The sequence below is a fragment of the Sporothrix brasiliensis genome (assembly GCF_000820605.1).
Source record: "Sporothrix brasiliensis 5110 chromosome Unknown Cont21, whole genome shotgun sequence".
Lineage (NCBI taxonomy): Eukaryota > Fungi > Ascomycota > Sordariomycetes > Ophiostomatales > Ophiostomataceae > Sporothrix > Sporothrix brasiliensis.
In genome coordinates this window covers 867475-888805 of record NW_024467140.1, presented here as the reverse complement: position 1 = coordinate 888805, position 21331 = coordinate 867475, and the positions used below count along the sequence as shown (strand labels likewise).

The 21331-nt window shown below is 54.8% G+C and overlaps 5 protein-coding genes and 1 non-coding gene across 6 annotated transcripts; 2 read left to right on the top strand and 4 right to left on the bottom strand.

Annotated features, from left to right (window-relative positions):
• Positions 1–2133: 2133 nt before the first annotated feature.
• Positions 2134–5758, top strand: SPBR_04584 (uncharacterized protein; the record flags this gene model as incomplete). The annotated part of the gene is made up of 2 exons (XM_040762861.1): positions 2134–2535; positions 2816–5758. 2 exons carry the CDS (start codon positions 2134–2136, stop codon positions 5756–5758), a joined length of 3345 nt encoding a protein of 1114 aa, XP_040615290.1.
• A 3424-nt stretch (positions 5759–9182) lies between these two features.
• Positions 9183–11188, bottom strand: SPBR_04792 (uncharacterized protein; the record flags this gene model as incomplete). Its single annotated transcript, XM_040763069.1, has 2 exons — positions 9183–9712; positions 9832–11188. 2 exons carry the CDS (start codon positions 11186–11188, stop codon positions 9183–9185), a joined length of 1887 nt encoding a protein of 628 aa, XP_040615289.1.
• Positions 11189–12635: 1447 nt separating this feature from the next.
• Positions 12636–15236, bottom strand: SPBR_04684 (uncharacterized protein; the record flags this gene model as incomplete). Its single annotated transcript, XM_040762961.1, has 1 exon — positions 12636–15236. The coding sequence occupies one exon, from the start codon at positions 15234–15236 to the stop codon at positions 12636–12638; it is 2601 nt and encodes an 866-aa protein (XP_040615288.1).
• Positions 15237–15741: 505 nt separating this feature from the next.
• On the top strand, positions 15742–15815 carry SPBR_09554. Its single transcript has one exon. It is a non-coding gene; the product is annotated as a tRNA-Val (tRNA).
• Positions 15816–16057: 242 nt separating this feature from the next.
• On the bottom strand, positions 16058–17224 carry SPBR_05083 (zinc-binding alcohol dehydrogenase; the record flags this gene model as incomplete). Its single annotated transcript, XM_040763360.1, has 2 exons — positions 16058–16941; positions 17035–17224. 2 exons carry the CDS (start codon positions 17222–17224, stop codon positions 16058–16060), a joined length of 1074 nt encoding a protein of 357 aa, XP_040615287.1.
• Positions 17225–19147: 1923 nt separating this feature from the next.
• On the bottom strand, positions 19148–20170 carry SPBR_05152 (nucleic acid-binding protein; the record flags this gene model as incomplete). Its single annotated transcript, XM_040763429.1, has 2 exons — positions 19148–20016; positions 20104–20170. The coding sequence occupies 2 exons, from the start codon at positions 20168–20170 to the stop codon at positions 19148–19150; spliced, it is 936 nt and encodes a 311-aa protein (XP_040615286.1).
• Between the last annotated feature and the right edge of the window lie 1161 nt (positions 20171–21331).

Sequence of the window (21331 nt, the reverse complement as noted above, 5' to 3'; positions counted from 1 at the left end):
ACCGGGAAACGAAAAATGAACACGGAAGAGCACAGTTGCTGTTTTGTTTTATGAACTCGTCAGTGTACTTCACTCTTCGTCCTCCGTCCTTTTTGACCCCTGCCTTTTATTCTTTCTTACCCTGTATCTTTCCTCTGGCTTCTTGTCGACCTCCCCTTCCCTTATCATTAAAATAATCTGCTTATTCAATCCAAGTGTTTCTATTTCTAGCTGTACGACAATCACAAAATGGAAAACAACGTACGCCGGCACATTTTTCTCTTTCAAAGCCCTGTCGGTGTGGCCAATTTTTTGCCATATACGCCTCGCAGTTTCTCTCTACCGGCGTGCCAAATTTGAACCTGACGGACCTGACCGACCTACGCCAAACCACGGCTGTTCCCCGACTCTCACCCAACGACAAGTTCCATTTTTGCAGTCACCTTGGCATTTTTGTCATTGACGACGGCGTGTGTGCCGACTCAACCCTCTCGTTGCATGCGAAGCTACAGCAATGCCGTATTTATGAACACCAAGGCCCGCGAATGGCCACGGATCAACCTGGCCGGCAGCCAAACGCCGACTTTGCGCGCCGCATCGTGTCCATGATATATATTGCTTCCACGGACAAAACCGATGCCGGGCCGAATGTACCGTGTGAGTGTCATGTATGGTTTGTGTCGGTTTAACACGACCACAACGCAAAAATTTTCATAAAGGACTAAGGAGTTGAAAGGCTGACCTCGGGGCATACATCTGTTAGTGCAAGGCATACTCTGAGTGGGAACTGAGCAAACTACAGCCCCGTATCGAGCTTTGTACTGGAACTGCCACGATATTGCGTGCCGTTTTGCCCATCTCGCAGCGCATGACGGCGCGGACTTGACTTTACTCTGCGACCTTTCGGCCGTGTTTGAACGCAGCAAATTTGCCATGCAGCGCACCATTGACGCTACGAAAATGCCCCAGCACATCCTTCAAATCGTTCCATCTTTCCATGGACGGGCCTGGTATCGAAATTAACGAGTCCTATTTTGGGTACTCGTACGACCTGGCTTTTGGCGCACGAGTATTCAGAAAGGCAGTGGCAGACCGCAGAGGCTGGGTGAAGGAACTGAAGCGACAATATCCACTTCTCCACAATTTGAATAATGTCACCGAAGAAGAGTGGAATGGCTTTTGTTCGTCGAGGTAAGAGAGATGGACCTCGTGAAACGTGGATTTGGTCTCCTTCTACAGCCTGGGATTTTCACGATGGGCCTGGTTGCTCTGCGCATTGCCCAAGACTAACCATAGATAATAAACAACGTACTGCAAACTACCCTGCCTATCTCCTTTGCTTAGTATGGTGCAAAAGTGCCACGGCCGGGTTAAACGGGTCGAGCCGTCTTATGTTGTCGTCGCTTATCAGGATCTTGATATGAGACCTTGATGCTAGGGGAGAAAACCAACGACACAATATGGCCTCTGTCACTTGTCGCCTCCACTGCGCTCTGGTTTTGCTGCCATTTTTGCGAGTTGGCGTTCACTAACAGCGCCACTAATCCCAGTGGGTCTCCACTAAATACGGGCCGTGCGTCTCTAGCCGCGTGCGGACGATGCCTAAACCCCTAGTTAGTCTAGGCCTAAGTCCACCGTAGATACCCCGCTAAACCGCCCACCAGCACGACGAGAGGCAACTTGGCGTTTGCGCGCCTTTTTTCCACTGAAGGGCCCTGGCCCAGGGCTTGGACATGAAAAGCACCGTTTTGACAGATTCGGTGGGGGTGCAAAACAAAGCTGCGATTCTCACTGACTCATATTCAATTTTCCACGCTGGATCATCAGGCCACCACGTCAAGCCGAAACCAATAAACGTAGGTAATCTGTCACTGGTCAACATTGCACCGAGACTCAGCATAGCCCCTCTGGCTGACAGGGGTGCCATTCGGCCTTGTGAAATTCAGCCACAGCTTTGGCTGACTGCGCAAAGACTGTCGAAGCCTTTTTTTAAATGGCGTATTTGTATTCTGTATGGAACATTTCCCCGCACCCCGACACAACATAAAATGAACCTACTGTCCGTCGCTTCCTGACTCTGTTACCAATACGACATACAGGCCTGCTTTTCCCCTCCCTTGCACGCCGGCTGAGGCCCAGCCGCTCTGACGAACAATGTTGGACCCACTGACGGCGTTGGGTCTTGCTACCAACATTGTCCAGTTTGTGGACTTTGGGCTCAAACTATTCAGCACGTCGATTGAGATTGCACGGTCGGCAAAAGGCGCGACCTCCTTAAACCTCGAACTCGAACACGCGTACACGACACTCTGCAACTTTGCGTCCGACCTCCAGTTCACGGATGACGGTGCGTCCGATCGGCCACCAGTCAGCGGCAGTGCTGCGGTGGACACACTCGGCAAGGCGCATGCCAAGGCGATCCGACCGCACATTGCCGCCATCGAGGGCATCGCGGCGGACTGCCAGGATGTGTGTCACCAGCTTCTGCATGTTGTGCGCGGCCTGCGCGTGGATCCAGGCTCGTCCAAGCGTCGTCTCAAGAGCGTTGCTGCGGCTGTGAGGATGGTCTGGGGCGAGAAGAAAATCAAAAGCCTCGAGGAACGACTTCGGCGGTTTCAGGAACTCCTTGCTCTGCATTTTCTGCCCCTCCTCAAGTCGGTCTCCCACGTTCTATTCACTCTTACTTCTTTTCTTTTTTTTTCTTTTTTTTTCTTTTTTTCCTTTTTTTTCTTTTTTCTTTTTTCTTTTGTTTTTATCGTCGCCATTGATTACTAACGTCAGACACAGTGAACGGCAAACGTACATGACACGGGTTGTCGCAGCCCTACACACCCAGAATACTTGGCTGGAATCGCAGCAGTCAAGCGGATTCAAAGACATAGCCGGCCGGCTTGACGTTTTGCTGCACAAGATCCAAGCTCTGTCGACACATTCAACAGACAAGACAGCACAGCCCGTCTCCATACAGACGATACACGAATCAAAACCACAACCTGTCCGCCCGGCGGACGTCGAAGGCCTTTCTGACATTGTAAACGACCTGAGTCTTGCAGAAGATGACATTACTTTGGCAGTATGGGTACAAGATCTCCTCAAAAGCCTTCATTTCAAAGCACGCAGGCATCGACACGAAGCCATACCCGACGCCCACAAGGCTACTTTCGAATGGATCTTTTCCGACGAAAGAAACACGGGTAAACTAGATGCCGTCTCAGGCAACGTTTCGACTGGTCCAGTCGTCTTTGAAAATTCTGATAACACGGCTGCATCAGACAGTTTTACGACGTGGCTCAAGTCTGGCCGAGGCATATTCTGGATCAGCGGTAAGCCCGGCTCTGGCAAGTCGACACTGATGAAGTTCATTGCAGACCATCCGAGGACGCGAGAGTTGCTTCAAACCCAGGCCGCGGGAAAACGGCTGATTGTTGCATCGCACTACTTTTGGAATGCCGGGACAGAGATGCAGAAATCATTCAAGGGTCTTTTGCAGCAATTGCTCCTCGATATCTTGAGCCACTGCCCCGAGCTGGCGCGGAACGTGTTCCCACACCGTCTGTCAAAGTCGACTGCGGCGCCTTGGTCGGTCAACACGAACTACACGTTCATGTCTGCGGACGACGAGTGGACCATCCGCGAGCTGCGCCAAGGGCTGCTGCAGATTGCCCAGCATCCTGCGATGCCGATCCGCTGCTGCTTCTTCATTGACGGCTTGGACGAGTATTGTGGCGACGAAAACTCCGGGTACCACCTCGAGCTGTGTGAGGTGATCAAAAGCCTCGCGGCATCCGACAGCATCCAGTGCTGCGTGTCGAGCCGGCCATGGAATGTCTTTGAGGACGCATTTGGTAGGAACAGCGGACCGAATCCAATGTTACTTCAAGTGCACACGCTCACATACAACGACATTCTCCTCTTCACCGAGAGTCGCCTGCAGAGCATCGCCCAGTGGGAAGCCATGGGCATCAATGCTGGCCAGGTCGCGACCCTCGTCAAATACATTGCCGAGAACGCCCAGGGCGTCTTTTTGTGGGCATTTCTCGTCTCAAAGTCGCTCCAAGACGGCGTCATTGACGGCGACACCTTTGACGACATCAAGCGACGTTTGATGGCCATGCCGACCGAATTGGAGCCCTTTTTTAAACACATGCTAGGCCGTGTCGATGCGGTTCACCACACGTACATGGCACATGCACTGCTGGCGGCCGTAGATGCATACGAATCCATCTTGGGGCTCATGGTGTGTCACGTTCTCGGCTACGAGCTTGAAGACCCCAACTACGCGCTGACCTGGCCACCGGATTTTGACATTGCGCGGTTTGAGTCGCGTCCAGAACTCGCCGACGCGTGCCGACGCAGGGTGAATGCCCGCTGTGGTGGCCTCGTGCACTGCTTCAATTCGCACGTCGGGTTTATCCACCGCACCGTCTACGACTTTCTCAAGACACGCGCAATGCGCGACTACCTCGAGAGCAAAGCGATGCCGGGCTTCGTACCCACCGTGGCCATACTCAAAGCCATCTCTTTTCTCTTCCGCTGTGCAGCGCGCACGGTTGCCATGTCCACCAACACCGCGGATGTTGCATACATGGAAGTGCTGTTCCTTCAAAGTCTCGCCTACACCGGTCTTGCATGGAACGAAGACGAAAAAACAACAACGCGCCTGGTGGATGCCATTTCAAACGTTCAGCACGACGAGCCCTTTGGAACGTATCCTACTTTGCAGGTGGCCGTTGACAGGATCGTCAATAGCCGTGTCGTTTTCAAAGCCGATGTAGACGATCCATCATCCAGTTCCGGGCCCAAGTCGAGTATGGCCAAAGAACCCATGCTGCCACCCCCCGGGCTGCGCCACGCGTTTCTGGATCCACATGTCACGCCGTATGTCGTCGCAAAGCTGCGAAGCAACCAATCCTACTTCGATGCCGGCGGCGTGTCTCTCTTGGGCACGGCGGTTCGTCATCTCGGGTGGATCGATGCACGCTTGGTAGCCATTTTCCTCGAGGCGGGTTGCGACCCGAATGAACGCATCCTCTCGGGGGCTACCACGACGTCGCCGTATGACATCGTGTCGTGTACTGCCACGACTACGCCGTGGAGGTTTCTGCTCGCTTCTGTGGATGCGAACTCGGTAATAGGTTTCTCGAGCCGTGGTGTGGCCAGCGTGCTCGCTCTCTTTTTGCGGCACGGCGCAAGTCGAGCACCGATCTTCAGAGCGAGTGGCACAGTCTATAGCTGTGTCGTCTACCGCTTCCTAGATGCCAACCTCGGCGTCCGCAACACCTCGTCGAGGCCCGAGGCACCCCAGAGCCCCAATAGCAGACTGGAGCTCCGCGCCGTCTTTGAGCTTGTCGACGTCTTCCTCGACACGTCTGCCGACAACAACAGAGTCCAGATGATAGACATTCTTCACTATATCCGTACGTGGGACGCATTTCCACCCAGAGCCGTGTCGGAGGCAGACCGGGTGGCAACGGTTGCGTTTGTGGAAAAGATGATTCGCATGGCTGTCGAGCTGCGTCTGCCGGCCGCTGTGATTTCTCCACTAATGACCAGCGTAGTCATTTGGCAGCATCTGTCACCAAGCGTTCTCGCGGATATTGAGACCTACACGCGGTCGCATGTAAAATCGGACCCTGATAACCCGGTTACCCCGTGCGATTCGGAAACGGCAATGTTGAAGCACCCGTCCCATGACGACGACATCGAGGAAGCTAACTATTCTGCAAAGAAGGCTATGTTAGGACAATCCTTTCAGATGTATAATTCCGACTTGTTGTAGACGGCGTTGCAAACTAGGTTTAGGATTAGATAAAATGGCGGTAATGGTCTCGTATTTTATTACAGTGGACGTATAAGGTACTTGGGATAAAAGTTTATTCCTCTTTGTATGAAAAGAAAGTTTTTATACGGTTATTATTAGTTTATTTCGTATTTTTTTTATAAAAGAAAAGTTAAATATATTTGTCGATTAAAACAATATTTAAACCGCAAATACTCACAGATACCTATGAGAAATATTAAATCCAGGCCGGCCCAGACCCCAGTTGCTATTACCCATTCTGGCGTGACGAAGCCGAGGAGGCCGGAACGCAAACATATTATTTCGTGAGAATATTACAAAAGACAGCACAAGAAACAGGACGGAGCGGAAGGAATAAATAAAACAAGACCTAAAAGCTGTCATACAAGTAAGACATTTAAGCAGACACGTTTATCAGCCAGTCGTTAAGATCCAGGCGTGGTTCGGAAGAAAAGAAAATTTCGGCAATTTATCACCCCTCTGTCACGGGAGATGTGGTTGGAGCCTTTTACACACGCTCGATTCCCCGCTCCTAGGAATCAGAGTGACTACCTAGATGAGAGTACTTGACAAGTCTGGACAGAAAGCTGTGACCTCGTACTCTGTTACTCTTAAAACTACAAAGTTAAACGTACACGTCCGTTGGGATGGCTGTGATGGCGACGGCGTCGGTGACGTTGATTTTGTCCCGCAAGCCACTCTTCAACAAAAAGCTTTTTGTCTGTCTTGGGCTTCGTTGAACTGCTACTGGCCTCAATTACATCGTTCCCGCCCATACTCAAATCGAGATGGGCACATACCCATGGGTGTCGGTATATGTAATCTCCGGATACCTCCATCTCTGTTGCCGCCCAGCGAAAAATATCGCTTACGGCCTGTCGAGAGGCAGTCTGGTCCAGCCTTTGAACATGTCGACAGTTGACAGCTTGCCCTTCCGTAACCGGCCTTTGGTCTCGCATATCATCTCGCCCAGAACATCCTTCATCTTCCTCTAACACAAGGCCACGTCCCGCGCGTTGTTCGTTGCCTCCGATAACCCAAGTCCAGGATGTATATTCCCACTCGTGGCGGTTACAGCGAAGGTGTTTACGTACCGGCGGTTCTATCTCGTCGTCCCTCATTGTGCCAAACGGCGGCCAAGGGCAGAGTGGCGTATTCCGGAACGGCATGTCTGAGGGTTCAATGCCGCAGAATTCGTGTCGCAGGCGCCATACATCCGCCCGCTTTGCCCAATGCGTACCCGAATCAAATACCAGGTACGGACCTGTGCCGCATTCATCCATAAACGACTGTGGCGATTGTGTCCAAACGGCCACTTCCGGCACTGGCCAGTAAACCGACGGTGACTGTAGCGTTGCCGAAAAGCAAAGTATGGCGTGAAACGTCTTGGTTTGGCCGCAAGCCAAGACACCATACCAGAGCGGGGACACAGCCGGGCATCGGAGAGCAAAGAGATGCGCCAGGCGCTCCAAGTCACCGGCTAGGACCAAAGGCTCAACTGTCTCGTGGATCGGCTTGAGCCAGGCGCTGACATGGTTGCAATCAACACCAGGCTCCCAGAAGATACCCCACAGGGCAGATGACAGGAAACGAGGATTTGAGCTTAACGTCATGAAATAGCCTAGATTTCTGCACTGGTCATCGATGCACGGTGTGGGGACATCGGCTCGTTTTTGTCGAGACAACGCCGCTGTTAATCCGTACGGTTTTGGCAGTGTGACTGCCGACCGTGTCTCGTTGTGCAAAGGAATAGTAAGGGCTGGTCGTCGAGATCGTAGACAGAGGCAAATCTCACCAGGTACAGCGCAGCTTCTGCACTGGACGGCGGAGACATTGATTCCAGTTCCAGATCGGGGCGACCATTATCGGCGCTCGTATCGTCAGCTTCAATATGCAAACGAATTGTTTCCAGTGTACGCGAGCATCCACGGCGGATTTTGGCCCGAGGGCCGCCAGCCATGCCCCGGAGCCACCAATGCCCTCCACCATTGTCTCTCTGCTGCCGAGGCACGTCCAATACTGATATACATTTCCTCGTGTCGCTGGTCCTTGTTTCCGTTGGGAGGGGCTCGTTGTGGCGGTGTGTATACCGTCGGTATCCCCTGTCTCTCGAGCAGAGACGTCGAGAGGATGTAGGCCCAGGCTAGGAACAGAGGTGCTAGTGCATTGGTGGGATTCTGCACATATGTAAACGACGTTTCGTTGGACAAAGACCAAAACGTAGGTAGACCACCTCGTGGAGATAGCTTCCACTGCCGCTCGGGTCCCGTTCTTGTCGCGGGGCCATCGCAGCCAGACGAGCGCAGGTGCCAGGTCGCTTTTCCGGTAATCGAATGCATGTCCTTCAGGCGACTTGGTAGCTTCGGAATATTATTTAATAGACGCTTCGGAAGGACGGCGCCGGGGTGTAGATGGCTCTCGCTTGCTCTACTCAACAGCCTCGTCTATTCCAAATGGCTGTGGGACAATGTCGTTGACAGCTCGTCTTTTGTGGGGACAACTCCATCACCATTCCAGCCGCTCTCTGGGCTCGTGCCCTCACTCGACGACATGCAGCTGCTGTTTGACGACATTGGTGTTTTGGCTTGTGTTTTGAGAAGAAGGCTGGTGCCAAGACAAGTGACGCTGAAACGGGTCACTTTGGACGACTAGGCGTCACAGCTGGCAGAAAGTCGTTTCTGAGATCACAGCGATTAGTCAAAGTTTAGTCATAATGCTCCTACTTTACGTTCAGCACCTTGGACTTTCCTTCCTTCACAAAGAAAGAGAAAAAGTGAGACGGTGTGGTCGTAATGCAAAGGCCATTTAATCGCCAAGCATGCGTGGGTGACGGGGCTATTGTTCCACGGCGTCGTGCTGTCGCGGCGCGCCCAACACGTTGGGCGCGCCGGCCGCGACTGTAGGTATAGCGGCGGTGGTGATAGCGGGAGAGGAATACAGGGATCAGGCGCGTGTACGGTGGCCACCGGCAGGGCAGTTTTTCACTCTGGTAACGAACATATAGATATGTGTAAAAGTCTTTATATTGTTTACTTAAATCCAGAATGTGTCGTTTAAACAATGATCTCCACGAACCTCTGGACTCCATACTCTACCCTTCTCGATTCGGCGACGTTTGTTTGATTGCCCGTACAGAGCTCCGAGTATATTCCGACCGAGCAGGTGACATTCCAGACGCCTATTACCTCAGCTGCTATTATACCAGTACATGCTACACACTGTACTATGTAAACGGTGAGAGGAGTCTTAGGATTTAGTCATTAACAAAACGTCTATAGAACGCCATGTTACAAAATAATATACAGCTTACGTTGGAGATAAAATCGGCTTGAACGACAGCAAGAACAATAACAACAAGAATAATCGTACACATAGCCACACACACTTCTTTCCTCCTGCGCGTCTACGACCGCTTCGACGTCCGCCCTCTCCAATTCACAATCTCAGAAATGCTCGACTGGATCTGGGACGTCACTTGTGAAGCAACCTGCGATGCCCTTTGAGTTTTGCGGAGGCTACGTCGGCGGCCATCCGTTACGTCTAGATCCCCGAGCTCGTCTACCTCCTCGACCACCACAGTAAAGCCTTGTCCTTTTTCCTCCCACCCCATCGTTGAAGGGGAGCTCTTTGCCGAGTCCCAGGTCATGGCTTTGCGCACGACTCGCTTAACGGTTTTTGCTGCTGCCACCATTGGCGTCGGCTTGGGCTGCGGCGGCGTTTCTTTTGTGAGGCGGCCCCCGCTGCCGCTGCCGCTGGCGCTGCCATTGTCGGGTGGTGCGCCCGGAGCGGTAGCCGAGATGGGTGTCGTCGCCTCAGCGTCTGCCCGTGGTTGTGGTAGCGGTGGCGGTGTGTTGTCAACCATCGCATGGATGCGTTTTGGTGTGATGCACCACAGCTGGTGGGCAAATTCGTCGTACGCCCCAGTCGGGTGTCCTGTCGCGCTGTAGATCTCGGACTTGACGTACGCCGTCCATGCGTGCACCAGGCAAGGATGATATCCTCTTCGACCCGGAACCATTCGCAGTGATAATCATGGCACGAGTCGCACGGACCGCTCATCTGCCGATGTCGTAGAGATGCTTTCACGAGGGTTTCGACCTTTATGGCGCCTGGAAACGCAGCCTCGCTCACAAACACTGGCTCCCGACCGTCAATGACTGCCTCCGTCTTGCAAGGTACCTCCTCCCAGCGCTTCATTAAGTCGTCTCTCTCCGAGAAGCCAATCTTGAAGAGGCCGCACCGCTTCGCGCTGCGGAGCACATAGATTCGGCCGATGCATTTTTTGTAGTGTGCGTACCCAGTCTGCATGTTCCTGATGATGTTGATGTAGTTGGTTCCGATGTAGCAGTCCTCGTCGTTTTCCGGTCGAATGTCCTTGCTTCTGCAGCACATGTGGTCGGGATGCAGCGGCAGAGAATCCGCCTGCTGGAGAGGAGAAGGAGAAACTGTCAAAATGGCCTCGACCTTCTCCGCGAGCATTTCGATTTCGCCCGGTGAAGCCACAACAGGAGATGAATGGTTGGGTGCCGGGACACTAGATTCACCCTGGGGTTCTTGTCTCTCGTTGGCAATAAAAGGTCCATCCAATACCGGTGGCTGCTCATTGAGTTGCTCCTTCTGCGGTCTCTGTGTCTCCTGTTGCTGCTGTTGCTTCTGCCCCTTCTGTGGTGTCTGTCGCTTCGCTCGATCCAAACTCAGCGCTGACCCTGAAGTCGTCGCTGCGTATTTCCGCTGCCTATTGCTAGGAGTTGGTGTTGAAGGAGGGGCGGGATCATCGTCATCTACCCATTCCAGCGCGTGATTTATGCCGCTCTCATGGGCTTCTGCGCCACGCGTGCTCTTGGGTGGAAATGTGACCTTATTGACCCTCCTCGACTGAGGCGTGGTATTCGGCGTGACAGTGGACGAATGGGTCGGTGTTTCCGTCAGGCGGCGCAAATCGTCACCGGCGGCGGACTTCACCGAAGAAGCGTCGTCATCAGTGTCGCCATCAGATTCTTTGCTTTGCGCTCGGTTTTGATAGAACGCGTGCAACCTCTTCTGCAATGCCTCCACCGCTGCTATTGGCTTGCTCTTGTGGAGGTGACAATACTGGAGATCGATGCACGTAACGAGATGTGCACAGAACTTGTCAACTGGGAAAGTTCCGTGTCCTTCATTGTCGTCCCAGCTGTCCTCGTAGGCCTTGGCCAGCTGTTTCAGCTTGGAAAGGCTACTCATGAGCTTCGAGTATCGGTCGCCTGTTTTCTGCAGCAGATTGTAGCATCGTTTGCCGTCCAAGGACTTGGTCTTGCCAAAACACTGACGGTCATTAACGTCGAATAAAAAATCATGTTCTAATTCTGCAAAGGTGAATGGAGAGATGAGCTCTCTGATTCTGTCGAGAATCGGCGTCTGTATCTCGTCCATGGGAAGGAGTTTTTGAATTCGTTTTGATTGGCTTTGTAGGTTCGTTGTTTGCTTATTCGGGCCAGACTGTGAATGGTTTTGATTTGGGAAAATAAAAATCAGAAGACTGAATATGATGACCTCTTCTGCTGTTTATATACACATTTACGGACGGGCTACACAGATCAAAGCATCATATCATGGTGATGAGGGTGGCTGGGACGGCGTACGGCCGGACCTGAGGCTTCGAAATTCCCCTGCATGAGTTCGAAAAGATCACGCATATGCTACCAAGGAGGAGGCAATGCACCTCAAGTTCTGCAAGTCCAAAACTCCTCGACTCCTAGGCAGGCTTGCCGAATAGCCGCGCTCATCGCAAGGCTTCTCATTTTTAATGTTACTGTGCCACAAAGACCCACGTTTTAGGATCACGACAGACACAAGCTTTGATCGCCCTGAGCCTTGTTAGGGGCTCGTAACGTTTGGGACGGGGGTCAAGCGAAGCGCTTCGTTCGGGCGAAGGATTAGGGCAGCCCCTTTTTTGAGCTGGGGAAGTTTCGAGGCTTGGCCAAATAGTCCCATTAAAACCCCGGCCTCCACGAGGTATGTCGTGCTCCGGAGTCGTTTCTCTTTTAGGTACCGAGTTCTTCCAGAAGCATATGTGTCAAACCGTCCCAGGAAAGAAAAATAGCGGTTCACTCGAATAATCTAGAAGCATAGACCGTGCTCCGCAGAGAAGCACGAAACGCCATAAGCCCGCGTTGTCTTGTTTCAAGATCGACGACTTCTGGCCTCGACAGGGGTCCTTCAAAGACCCACCATTCAACGGGAAGTCCCAGTTTTCGTTTACTGCGCCGTCAACCGTCCTCAGGGGACAAGGGCTAGCCGTTTTCGGCATTCGACCGCAACAGTCGTGGACCGCTGTCACATTATCAGATGCAAACAATTTCGATGGCTGGTCAGGTAGGGGGGTAGCTGCCACCCATTTTTGGCAGCAATTCCCGCCCTTAAAATAGAAATCCACCCTTTACGATGTACCGAAAACAATCAGAGAACAGAGTCACCAAAAGGCGCTTATCCTTGATCACCTTTTACTGTGCCAGACAGCACAGCGCCCGTGCTTGGCCCTTTCAGGCATGTCGTACTTTTACACCCGTTGCGTAAGGACTTCGGCCAGGAGTGAGACGTCGAGGACGCCGGGGATACAGGGTATCAGGCGCATCTTGTGTTTCCGTCGACCGGAAATGCTCAAGAAGGTTGCTTTATTTTCTTTTTCTTGCCCCCTTTTCACGCTTTGTTTCTTCTATTTCCATTTGAGTTTGACGACTGTCATCTTGCGGCGCAGCGCCCCTAATCGATGGTGTGCCTTCATATTTTCTGATACATACTCCGTTGTTTCATATGTACGGTCATTTGCAGCAGTTGTCCAAGACTTGCATCTTTTGCGCTTCGTTTACGTCCTGCACACTCATCCCAAAATAATCTCCTTCCACTTCGGCCCATCACCGAGCGCTTCATCCAGGGCATCAAAGCCAATCGACGAAAGAGACACTCGCTCGGCATACGCCGCACTGGCGCTGTCCGAATCGGTGCCCTCCACCTGCCCGTTGATTTGGCCCTGTGCCCACCGCTTGTACGTATACGAGCCCTGCGTTTTGTCCCCTCCCAATGTCACCCACTCGAGCATCATCATCTTGAACCGCCAGCCAGCCGTGTGCCGGTCAGGATTGCCGTTTCCGGGGGCCCGCTCGTCACGCGCCTCGCAGAGGAGAATAAACTCGCGGGTCTGGGGCAGCGTCCCGCCGCCGTTTGTCGCCTCTTGGCTCGCGAGCCAGTCCGGCTCGACGACGACGGTACCCAGCTGGGTGCCGCTCTTCCCAAACACACCAAGGCGCCGGTGCTGTCCGTCGAGCATATCAGGCTCCGTGTCTGACCTCTGTACACCGTCTGGATCATCAATCGTGAGCAGAACCGACACTGTCCAGAACTGCAAAAAGCCCGAGCCCGGATTCTCGCTCAGCGTATCACTGACGTAGGTGGGATACGCCGCCCACAGCTGCATCGGTGTCGGGTTAGTCTGCACGCGGTCCAGCCCCGGGAAGCGCCGATCCGTCTGCGTCGCGCTGCCGTAGAGGTTGCACGCGTGGTAAGGCGCTGCTGGGCCGCTGCCGCTGCCACTCTCTTCCTCGCCATCCGAGCCAGCGCTGCCCTGCATGTGCCTGACCAGCGGAACACACTCGGCCGAGTCGTGGGCCACGCGGTGGTACCACACAATCCACGTCCGCGTGCCGATGGCCTCGTCGACCATGCCAATGTCCCGCGTGTACCAGTCCCAGATGTGCGCAGAGATGCGGCCGCCCGTCCAGCCCGACCACGACCAGCTGGGGCCCCGGGTGTCGCCGCCGCCGCCGCCCAGGCACCGAACGTGGTGCGTGTGGCTGCCGCCGTCCCACAGCAGATGCCAGTCGAAGAAGCGCGTGGGCAGGCCGTGGCACAGGTCGGTGTTGTACTGCACCATGAGCTGCCGCGCCATCCCGGCAAAGGCATGGTACAGGTCCGCGCCAAACGACAGCTGGCGCTCCGAGTACGAGTTCATAAACTCTTCCATCGTCCCAATGTCGTTGAGTTCATCGTCGTCGTCGTTTTCGTCGGCCTCATCCCGGCCGTCCTGTGTGCGAAGCTCGTCCGCGGGCTCAAACACATGCTCCTGCCACGCGTCCGCGGTGCGGCAGCGGAAGACGGCCGTGCCGCCGATGAAGACGAGCGACCGCATGGCAAAGTGGTCCTCCTGCAGCGTCCAGCCGCGCGTGTAGTACAGCGAGTCGCTGATGAAGTCCTGCCAGCGCGCGTTGGCCGCCAGACGGAATCCGGGTGCCATCTGCTCAATGGCCTGGCGCGGCCGGCCGCCACGGCCGCCGACGCCGGCCAGGCCCGCGTACGCGTCGCCCGCTCCCGCCGCAATGATCACGAGCTCGGCCGCGCAGTACAACAGGTCCATCTTGCCAATCGTCGCCATCTTGACCTCCACGTCGTCCTGCACAATGCACAGCGTGTCGATCCACAGGTACGCCAGCCCCAGCTCGCGCGCCGCGTGCAGCGCGTCCCGGATCGTCGGCGGCAGGTGGTCACCCAGCAGCGCCAGCGCGCCCGGCTGCTCGAGCTCGGCCACGGCCGCCCGCTTCGTGCAGTAAAACGCCCGCCGGCCCCATACGTAGCTGAGGGCCGCGTACGCCGCGCCCGCCGGCACGCGCGCCAAGCACATGCGCTCGACGTCGACGCACCGGAACTCGGGCACCGCGTCGGCCGGGTGCGTGTGGTCGCGCCCCAGCGCGTTGAGCGCGAGCAGCGGGTTGGCGCGGCACGTTTTGCCGTGGTGCGCCTGGCAGAGCGCGAGCCACTGCCGCACGCGGTCAAAGTCAATGCGGCCGGGCGTGCGCAGACGCACGAGGTGACTTGCGGCGTCGGGATGCGTCCCCGCGTACGGCGTGGCCGGCATATCGGCGGCCAGCATGGTGATCTCGGGGAAGAACATGCCCATCGCCTGGAGGTACTTCTGGTCCGACGTCTGCGCCGACAGCCGGAGCACCCGTACGGCCGGCGTGCGCACCCACGGCGCGGCCGGGTCCTGTGGACCGGTCGTGCCCCAGTTGCAGCTGACGTGCACGGCCAGGCCCCGCTCTTTGGTCGGCAGGCGATCGCCGCCCACTGTGACGTAGATCAGGCGGCACAGAGGGCAGGACGTGCGCGTGGCCATGTCGGCGAGAGGGCCCAGGTCGCGGGGCTCGCCGTCCGGTTGGTCCTCAGCACCGTGCTCAGGGTCACCCGGCAGGACAAAAAAGCGGCGTTTGGACACGTTGATTTGCGTGCATGTCTCACACAGCGCGTCGCCATAGCAAGAGACATCGAGGGGCACGCTCGGGAGGTTGCTCAGTGTCTTCAGAGGTGCGACGGCTTCGTCCGGTTTGGCGGTGACGGTTCCAGCGGCAGTATCTGGACTGGGTTTGGGGTTTAGACGGGCTCGAATGGCCGAGTACAAAGGGCCGGACAATTTGGCAAAGTTTCCAGGCATATTGGCAAGCTGTCGTGTAGATTCACTTGTGTTATTTTATTTATTTTTGTTTGAAGAAAAAGAACACCACACCGGCTCGACTTTATATCTTGGAAATAGTATACCACCACCTTTCTCTCATTTTCGTTCTTTTTTCAGCTGGCACCGGGTCAGCTGCACGTCCAAACACGACTCCATTGGGAGACGCCTGCAGCCGCCCGCAGCCATTCACGAACGTCCGCCAACAAGATGCAACCCTACCTCTACGGGAACCGGCAGCCAGCGCGACAGGGGTCGAATCCGAGGGCTCTGATTCGATGTGCTTTTCGCCCTTTTCTGTCGCGGCCCGGAACAGCTTTATTGGCTTTCCTTTGGGCACCAATACATCGTGTCCATCGTTGCATGTCTTCCATAACGAGGCTACGCACTTTTCCCATTGCTTTCTTGGCAGACTACTTAACGACGAACAACAACGCTGCGACTCCACAAAGCAGTCCACTTCGCTATGGGCAACACGGTAATACACGGTCGATTGGTCTAGTTGGTTATGACGACGCCTTAACACGGCGTAGGTCCTCGGTTCGATCCCGAGATCGATCACATTTCTGTCGGTGGAGTCGTTGCACTGCTTCGTTTGCTCGGTTTGCCGGTCCTCCTTTGACGATTTATTGATTTTTCCTTCGGTGACTCTGTCTCGCGATTGCCTCTCAGGGCCTCAAGGTTTGTCTTTTTGTTCATGACCTTGCTGTTACCAATTTTGTACTGTTTAATTCTATGAGCGGAGTCTATTCTCTATAACGCCAACGCCATTCTGTTGCCCGTAAAGCCATGCTTCGTGTCGTTTATGCTTCCAACACGTAACGGTACCGCGCATCGCCATTGGCCAAGTCCACCACGGCCGCATTTGCGTCCTTCATCGGCCGCAGCTGCACCCACGGCTCGATCTTCTTGTCGGCCGCCAGCTGCAGCATCTCGCGGATCTCGTCGGGCGCGCCAATGAGGCTGCCGCCGACCTGGATGCCGCTGCCAATGAGCGTAAATGCGTTGATGGCCGGCAGGTTGCCGCCGTCGGGCGCGCCGACCTGGATGAACGTGCCGTGCACCTTGAGCAGCTTGAGGTAGTCCGCCATGGGCATCTTGTCTGACGAAATCGTGGACACAATCAAGTCCACGCAGCGGGCGTGCTTGGCGGGCCAGCCCGCGTCCTCGTCCGTGGCAATGTACTCGTCGGCGCCCAGGGCCAGCGCGTCCGCGCGCTTGTCCGACTTGCGCGACAGGGCGACGACGCGGTCGGCGCCCAGGGCCTTGGCAAAGAGCACGCCAAAGTGGCCGAGACCGCCGACGCCGACAATACCGACCGTCTTGCCCGGCCCCGCGCCGTAGCGCTTGAGGGGCGAGTACACGGTGATGCCGCCGCAGAGCATGGGCGCGGCGTGCTCCGGCTTGATCGCGTCGGGGATCTTAAAGACAAAGTGGCCGTTGGAGCGGTTGTACGTCGCGTAGCCGCCGTACGACTTGCCAATGTCGTTTGGGTGGATGCCACCGTAGGTTCCGACGTTGACGCGCCCGCAGTAGGATTCCAGGCCCGTAGAGCACTCGGGGCAGTCCTTTTCCAGGCACGACCGGCCCTGGGCGCCAACGCCGACGTTGTCGCCCACCTTGATGTGCTTGACGTCCTTGCCGACGCGGACGGCCTTGCCAACGATTTCATGTCCAACGACACAAGCTGGGGGGGAGGGGGGAGAAGCAGTGTTAGTAACAGAACATGGATGGAGGGAATTTGTCTGCTGCGCGTGGATGCATAGATGCATGGACTTACGGAATGGTGTCTCACCCCAGCCGGACCGGAGCGTGTGCAGATCGGAGCCGCAGATGCCGCAGTGCGAGACCTGGATGTCGACGTCGCTCTCCTCCCACTTCTTGGGCTCAAACTCGCCCCATTTCATCTGGCCGTTGACACTGCTGGCGTCAAGACCCAGCCAGCCCTGGAACTTTTGGGGAGAAGACATTATGCGTGTGTGTGCGTCTGTGTTTGAGTAAAGATGAGTTGGTTAGGGATGCGTTTCGAAGGTGTGTGTGTTTAGTGGGTAATAGGTCGAGATATCTGGAGAATTCTCACTACTCTAAAGTACAGGACAGACAGTCGTTTTATATCTACAAAAGCCACGATGTAGAGGACGTCGCCGACGTCAAGCAGCCAGGCTGGAAGCTAAAACCCTAAGTTGTTGCCTATGCTTGCTTGGACAACAGCTTAAGTCCTTATTTCCGGGCAGAGCTTTCGATGTTTCGACGTTTCGACGATTTTCTACTCTTCCACTTTTTTTCATAGAAAATGAAATTATGTAAGTGACTAGTGCGCGATGGAGTTTGCAAGTGTAAATAGTGCGGCCATAAGCCAATTGCATAATTGGTACAAGGTAACACTCATAATCCTCCTAATAACTAATATATCAGGCTCCGGCGGCGTGGGCGTAGCTTGGGGATTTGGCTATGATGCCTCTCTAGGAGATAAGCAAGGCAACGAACAAAAGAACGGTGGACTTCCGCCGGCGATATCTATTAGCGCTACTGTTTCTGGTTTTCTTTCTGGTTTTCTTTTTAAATTCTTTTTTGTTTTCAATTTATTGCCTTGTCTATTCTAACACCCACCATAACACCCACCGTAATATTGATAGTAGAGCCATGACGGGCGGACCGTCGTCAACGGGTTGGATCTTGCGTGATTAGTCTTCAAACGGACGTTGTTACTGGAATGGGACACGTATGACTTTGCGAGTGGAGGCAGAAGTCTGTTGCTGACGCCATCGTTTCCACCCACGAGAAGGCAAAGCTGTACTTGAGAGTGAAACGGCGAGGTTTTCCAGAGAATACACAATGCCGACATGAAAATTTTGAAGAGAGGACTCTTGTTTTCGACTTGGGGGGGGGGCAGACTTTGCTTATCGCCGATTTGATTTCAAAGCGTCAAGGTATCTCCGCCCAAATAGACAAAAGGCCCCACTTGAGATCGGCTCCGGGTGTTGGAAGACCATGGGAAGTTGGTCGAGGTAGTTAATGTTTTTCCGAGTGTTTATAATTATGTTTCGGGATGTAGTTCAAAATGTGCGGAACAGTTTCGGGAATGATCACTAGCCGTCCGCAGCCTTGCCGAACGCCGATGTGTATTTTAGAGCGTACGTCATGCTAGTTCTCACGCCGTCACGTGGCGCTGGAGTGAGAACCTAATGTCAAGTGCAATCACACTTGCGCCTCTGTGCGTTTGTGCGTGCTGTGTGCTGCTTGCTAACATTGAGAGACAGCTCTGAACATGTGTCTCAGTGAGAGTAGTTTCACGTTAATGGCAAATAACACTGAGAGACGGTGTCCGCGCAACAAGCATCGAGGCGACACTTGCAGGGGAAAATAACAACGTAGAGGGCTGTATAAGAAGCAACAATGACCCGGACCATGGAAACTCTATGGTTGGTTCTTTGCCCGGTCTCTGCCAATGGCTGCAAAGATTCGGGTGGATCTCGGCCAGTGTGGCAAACACGAATATCCTGCAGCCGTGTCTGGTCTAAATTCGTTGTGACGCAAATTTGCCCCTGGCAATCAAAGTCTTAGTTCATAATCTAATACCAAGCGTGTGGTGCCACATGCATAATGGAACAGAAGACGCCAAGTGAATAAAATGGAAATAAAATAGAATGCAAGAAATAAAAATTTAAGAAACCCTTCGTCCCAATACTTTTTGTTTTGGCGTGGAATACGACGTTTCATCATCATGAGCATGAAAATGAGAGTGACCAAGTGACAAGAGAAGGAAAAAGGCACCCTTTGTACATGAACGTAAAAGACGTGAGAACATGATCGTGGAGGTAGACGACGAGGGAGAGAGTGTGCGACAAAAAAAAGGAAAGATGAAATGAAACGACTCGTGAGCACGGTACGGCCTACTCCTTTCTGCGCCAGTTGGTCGAGTCCAGCGACCGCAGCGGGCCGTCGTCCTGCCGCTTGCGGTAGCCGTCGCCGCCGTTGTTCCGGTCGCCGTTGTTGTTCCGGTCGCCGCCGCCCCGCGACTGGTACTCATGCCGTAACCGCCCACTGTCGGGCGCACCGCGCGCAATCGACACCCGCAGCGTGTTGCCCTCCTCGCCGTACGGCGTGCCGTTGAGCGCCTCCATGGCCTGGCTCGCCTCCTCGGCCGTCTCAAAGTCCACAAAGCAGTAGTTGCGGCCCGGGTACGTCTGGTTCGACTCGCGGTCGCGCGCCGTGATGCGCTTGCCAATGGCCGTGGGCGCGAAGCCCTGCAGCAGCGCGCTGATCTCCTGCTGGTTCTGCTCCTGGTCCACCATCGGGCCGAGGTTGCCAATGTACAGGCGCTTGCCGTTGGGCGCGTCGCGGTTGTTGTTGTTGTTGTTGTTGTTGTTGTTGTAGCCGCCGTTGTAGCCGCCGTTCCGGTCGCCGCCCTTCTTCCAGTCGCCCCAGCGGCGGTCGTCGCCGCTGCCGTCGGCGTTCGTGTTCGCGCTCGCGCTGGCGTCGCGCGACGTGCCCCAGCGGTCCGCCGGGCGCGCATCGCGGCGCTGGCCCTGCTGCTTGGGCTGGCAGGGGCCCACCTTGAGCGGGCGGCCGCGCACCGTGGCCACGAGCGAGTTGAGCGCGGTCTCGGCCGTCTCGCGGTCGTTAAAGTCCACAAAGCAGTAGCCCGGGTTGCGGCCGCTGACAGGATCAATGGAGACGTGGATCTGAGCGAAGTTGCCGAAGCCGTGGTCCTCGAGCGCCTGCTCGATCTCGTTGGGCTTGGTGGCGTACAGAAGGTTGCCTGGGGGAGAGGAGGGAGCGATGTTAGCAAGGGGTCATTGTCAGTCGCGGCTGGCGCGGTCGGGAAACACGGAGAGAAAGAACGCACCAAGGTAGATGCGGCGGCCCTCGGCAATGGCGCCGGTCTGCTCGTCGCGGTGGTTGGGGGAGTCCATGGTGACTGTGAGGCTGAGGGGAAGTGCCAGAAAAGTCGACAAAGGGGAAGTCGGTAAGAGAGAACAGAAAGGACTCTGGGCGGAGTGGCGGAATGGCGACGGAGAAGTTGGTGAGACCCGTAGGGTGGAGGTGGCGACGGCGACGGCGACGGCGACGGGAGAGGGGGGAGCTGAGGAGGGAGGTCGAGGTGAAGGTTGAGGTCGAAACGGTGAGACGTACGCAAAAGTACGGGACAGAAAAAAATCGAAAAATACAAAGGGGCTAGACGCGCCTCTACTCCGTAGGCGGTTTTGTTCCTGGCGGGATGGTGGGCTGAAAATAAAGTGGGGATATGTGAAAATTGGCCATCCACTTCCACCGATAAACAGAGCTAGTGCCGAACGGTTAGTGGTGATTGTTACAACGATATGTCTTAAAACAGTATGCATTAAATGTAAACGTAGTATTGATTCGTGTGAACGTGCCGAACCTAAAGAGCTCTGAAACGCGAAACCCTTATTTTAAATCTTAGCTCCTGGCCGTTCCTGGAACACAACAAACTCATACCCCCGATTCACGAAAAACAATCGCATTACGAACTGCCTTCGTCCTTTCAGCCCGTCCAATCCAATGTCGTGGCCAAGTCCTAAGAAAAAGGAACTAGGAGCGATTCTAGGCATGGGGGGGTCGTGTCTTGTCTCGTACATCGACGAGTGGACTGTTTACAAGAGCTATGAGGTTTGGGTGAATGGGGTACGGAAATCCCACTTCATAGGGGAACACGTCGACAACAGCGTACGCGAGGACAGTATTACACGCGAGGCGCAGGTGTATAAACAACTAGGCCAACACCCTCAGATCCTCCACTTCTATGGTATAGAGGAAATCGCCCCCAGCGTGCACGCACTGCGTTTAGAACGGGCTCCATTAGGCTCTGTTCGTGGATATATCGAATCAAATCCAAACACACCGCCGTCTCACCTCACGCGGATACAGATGAGTCTCGACGCAGCTCGGGGACTCGCACACGCTCACGACAGATGCGTTCGGCACTACGATTTCAGTTGCCGAAATCTTCTTCTCTTCGACGGTTTACGAGTGAAAATTGGGGATTGGGGTGGGTCTTTGATCGAAGGCCACGAAACATTGTCAAAATGCGCCACGTGGGAGGAAATGCAGTA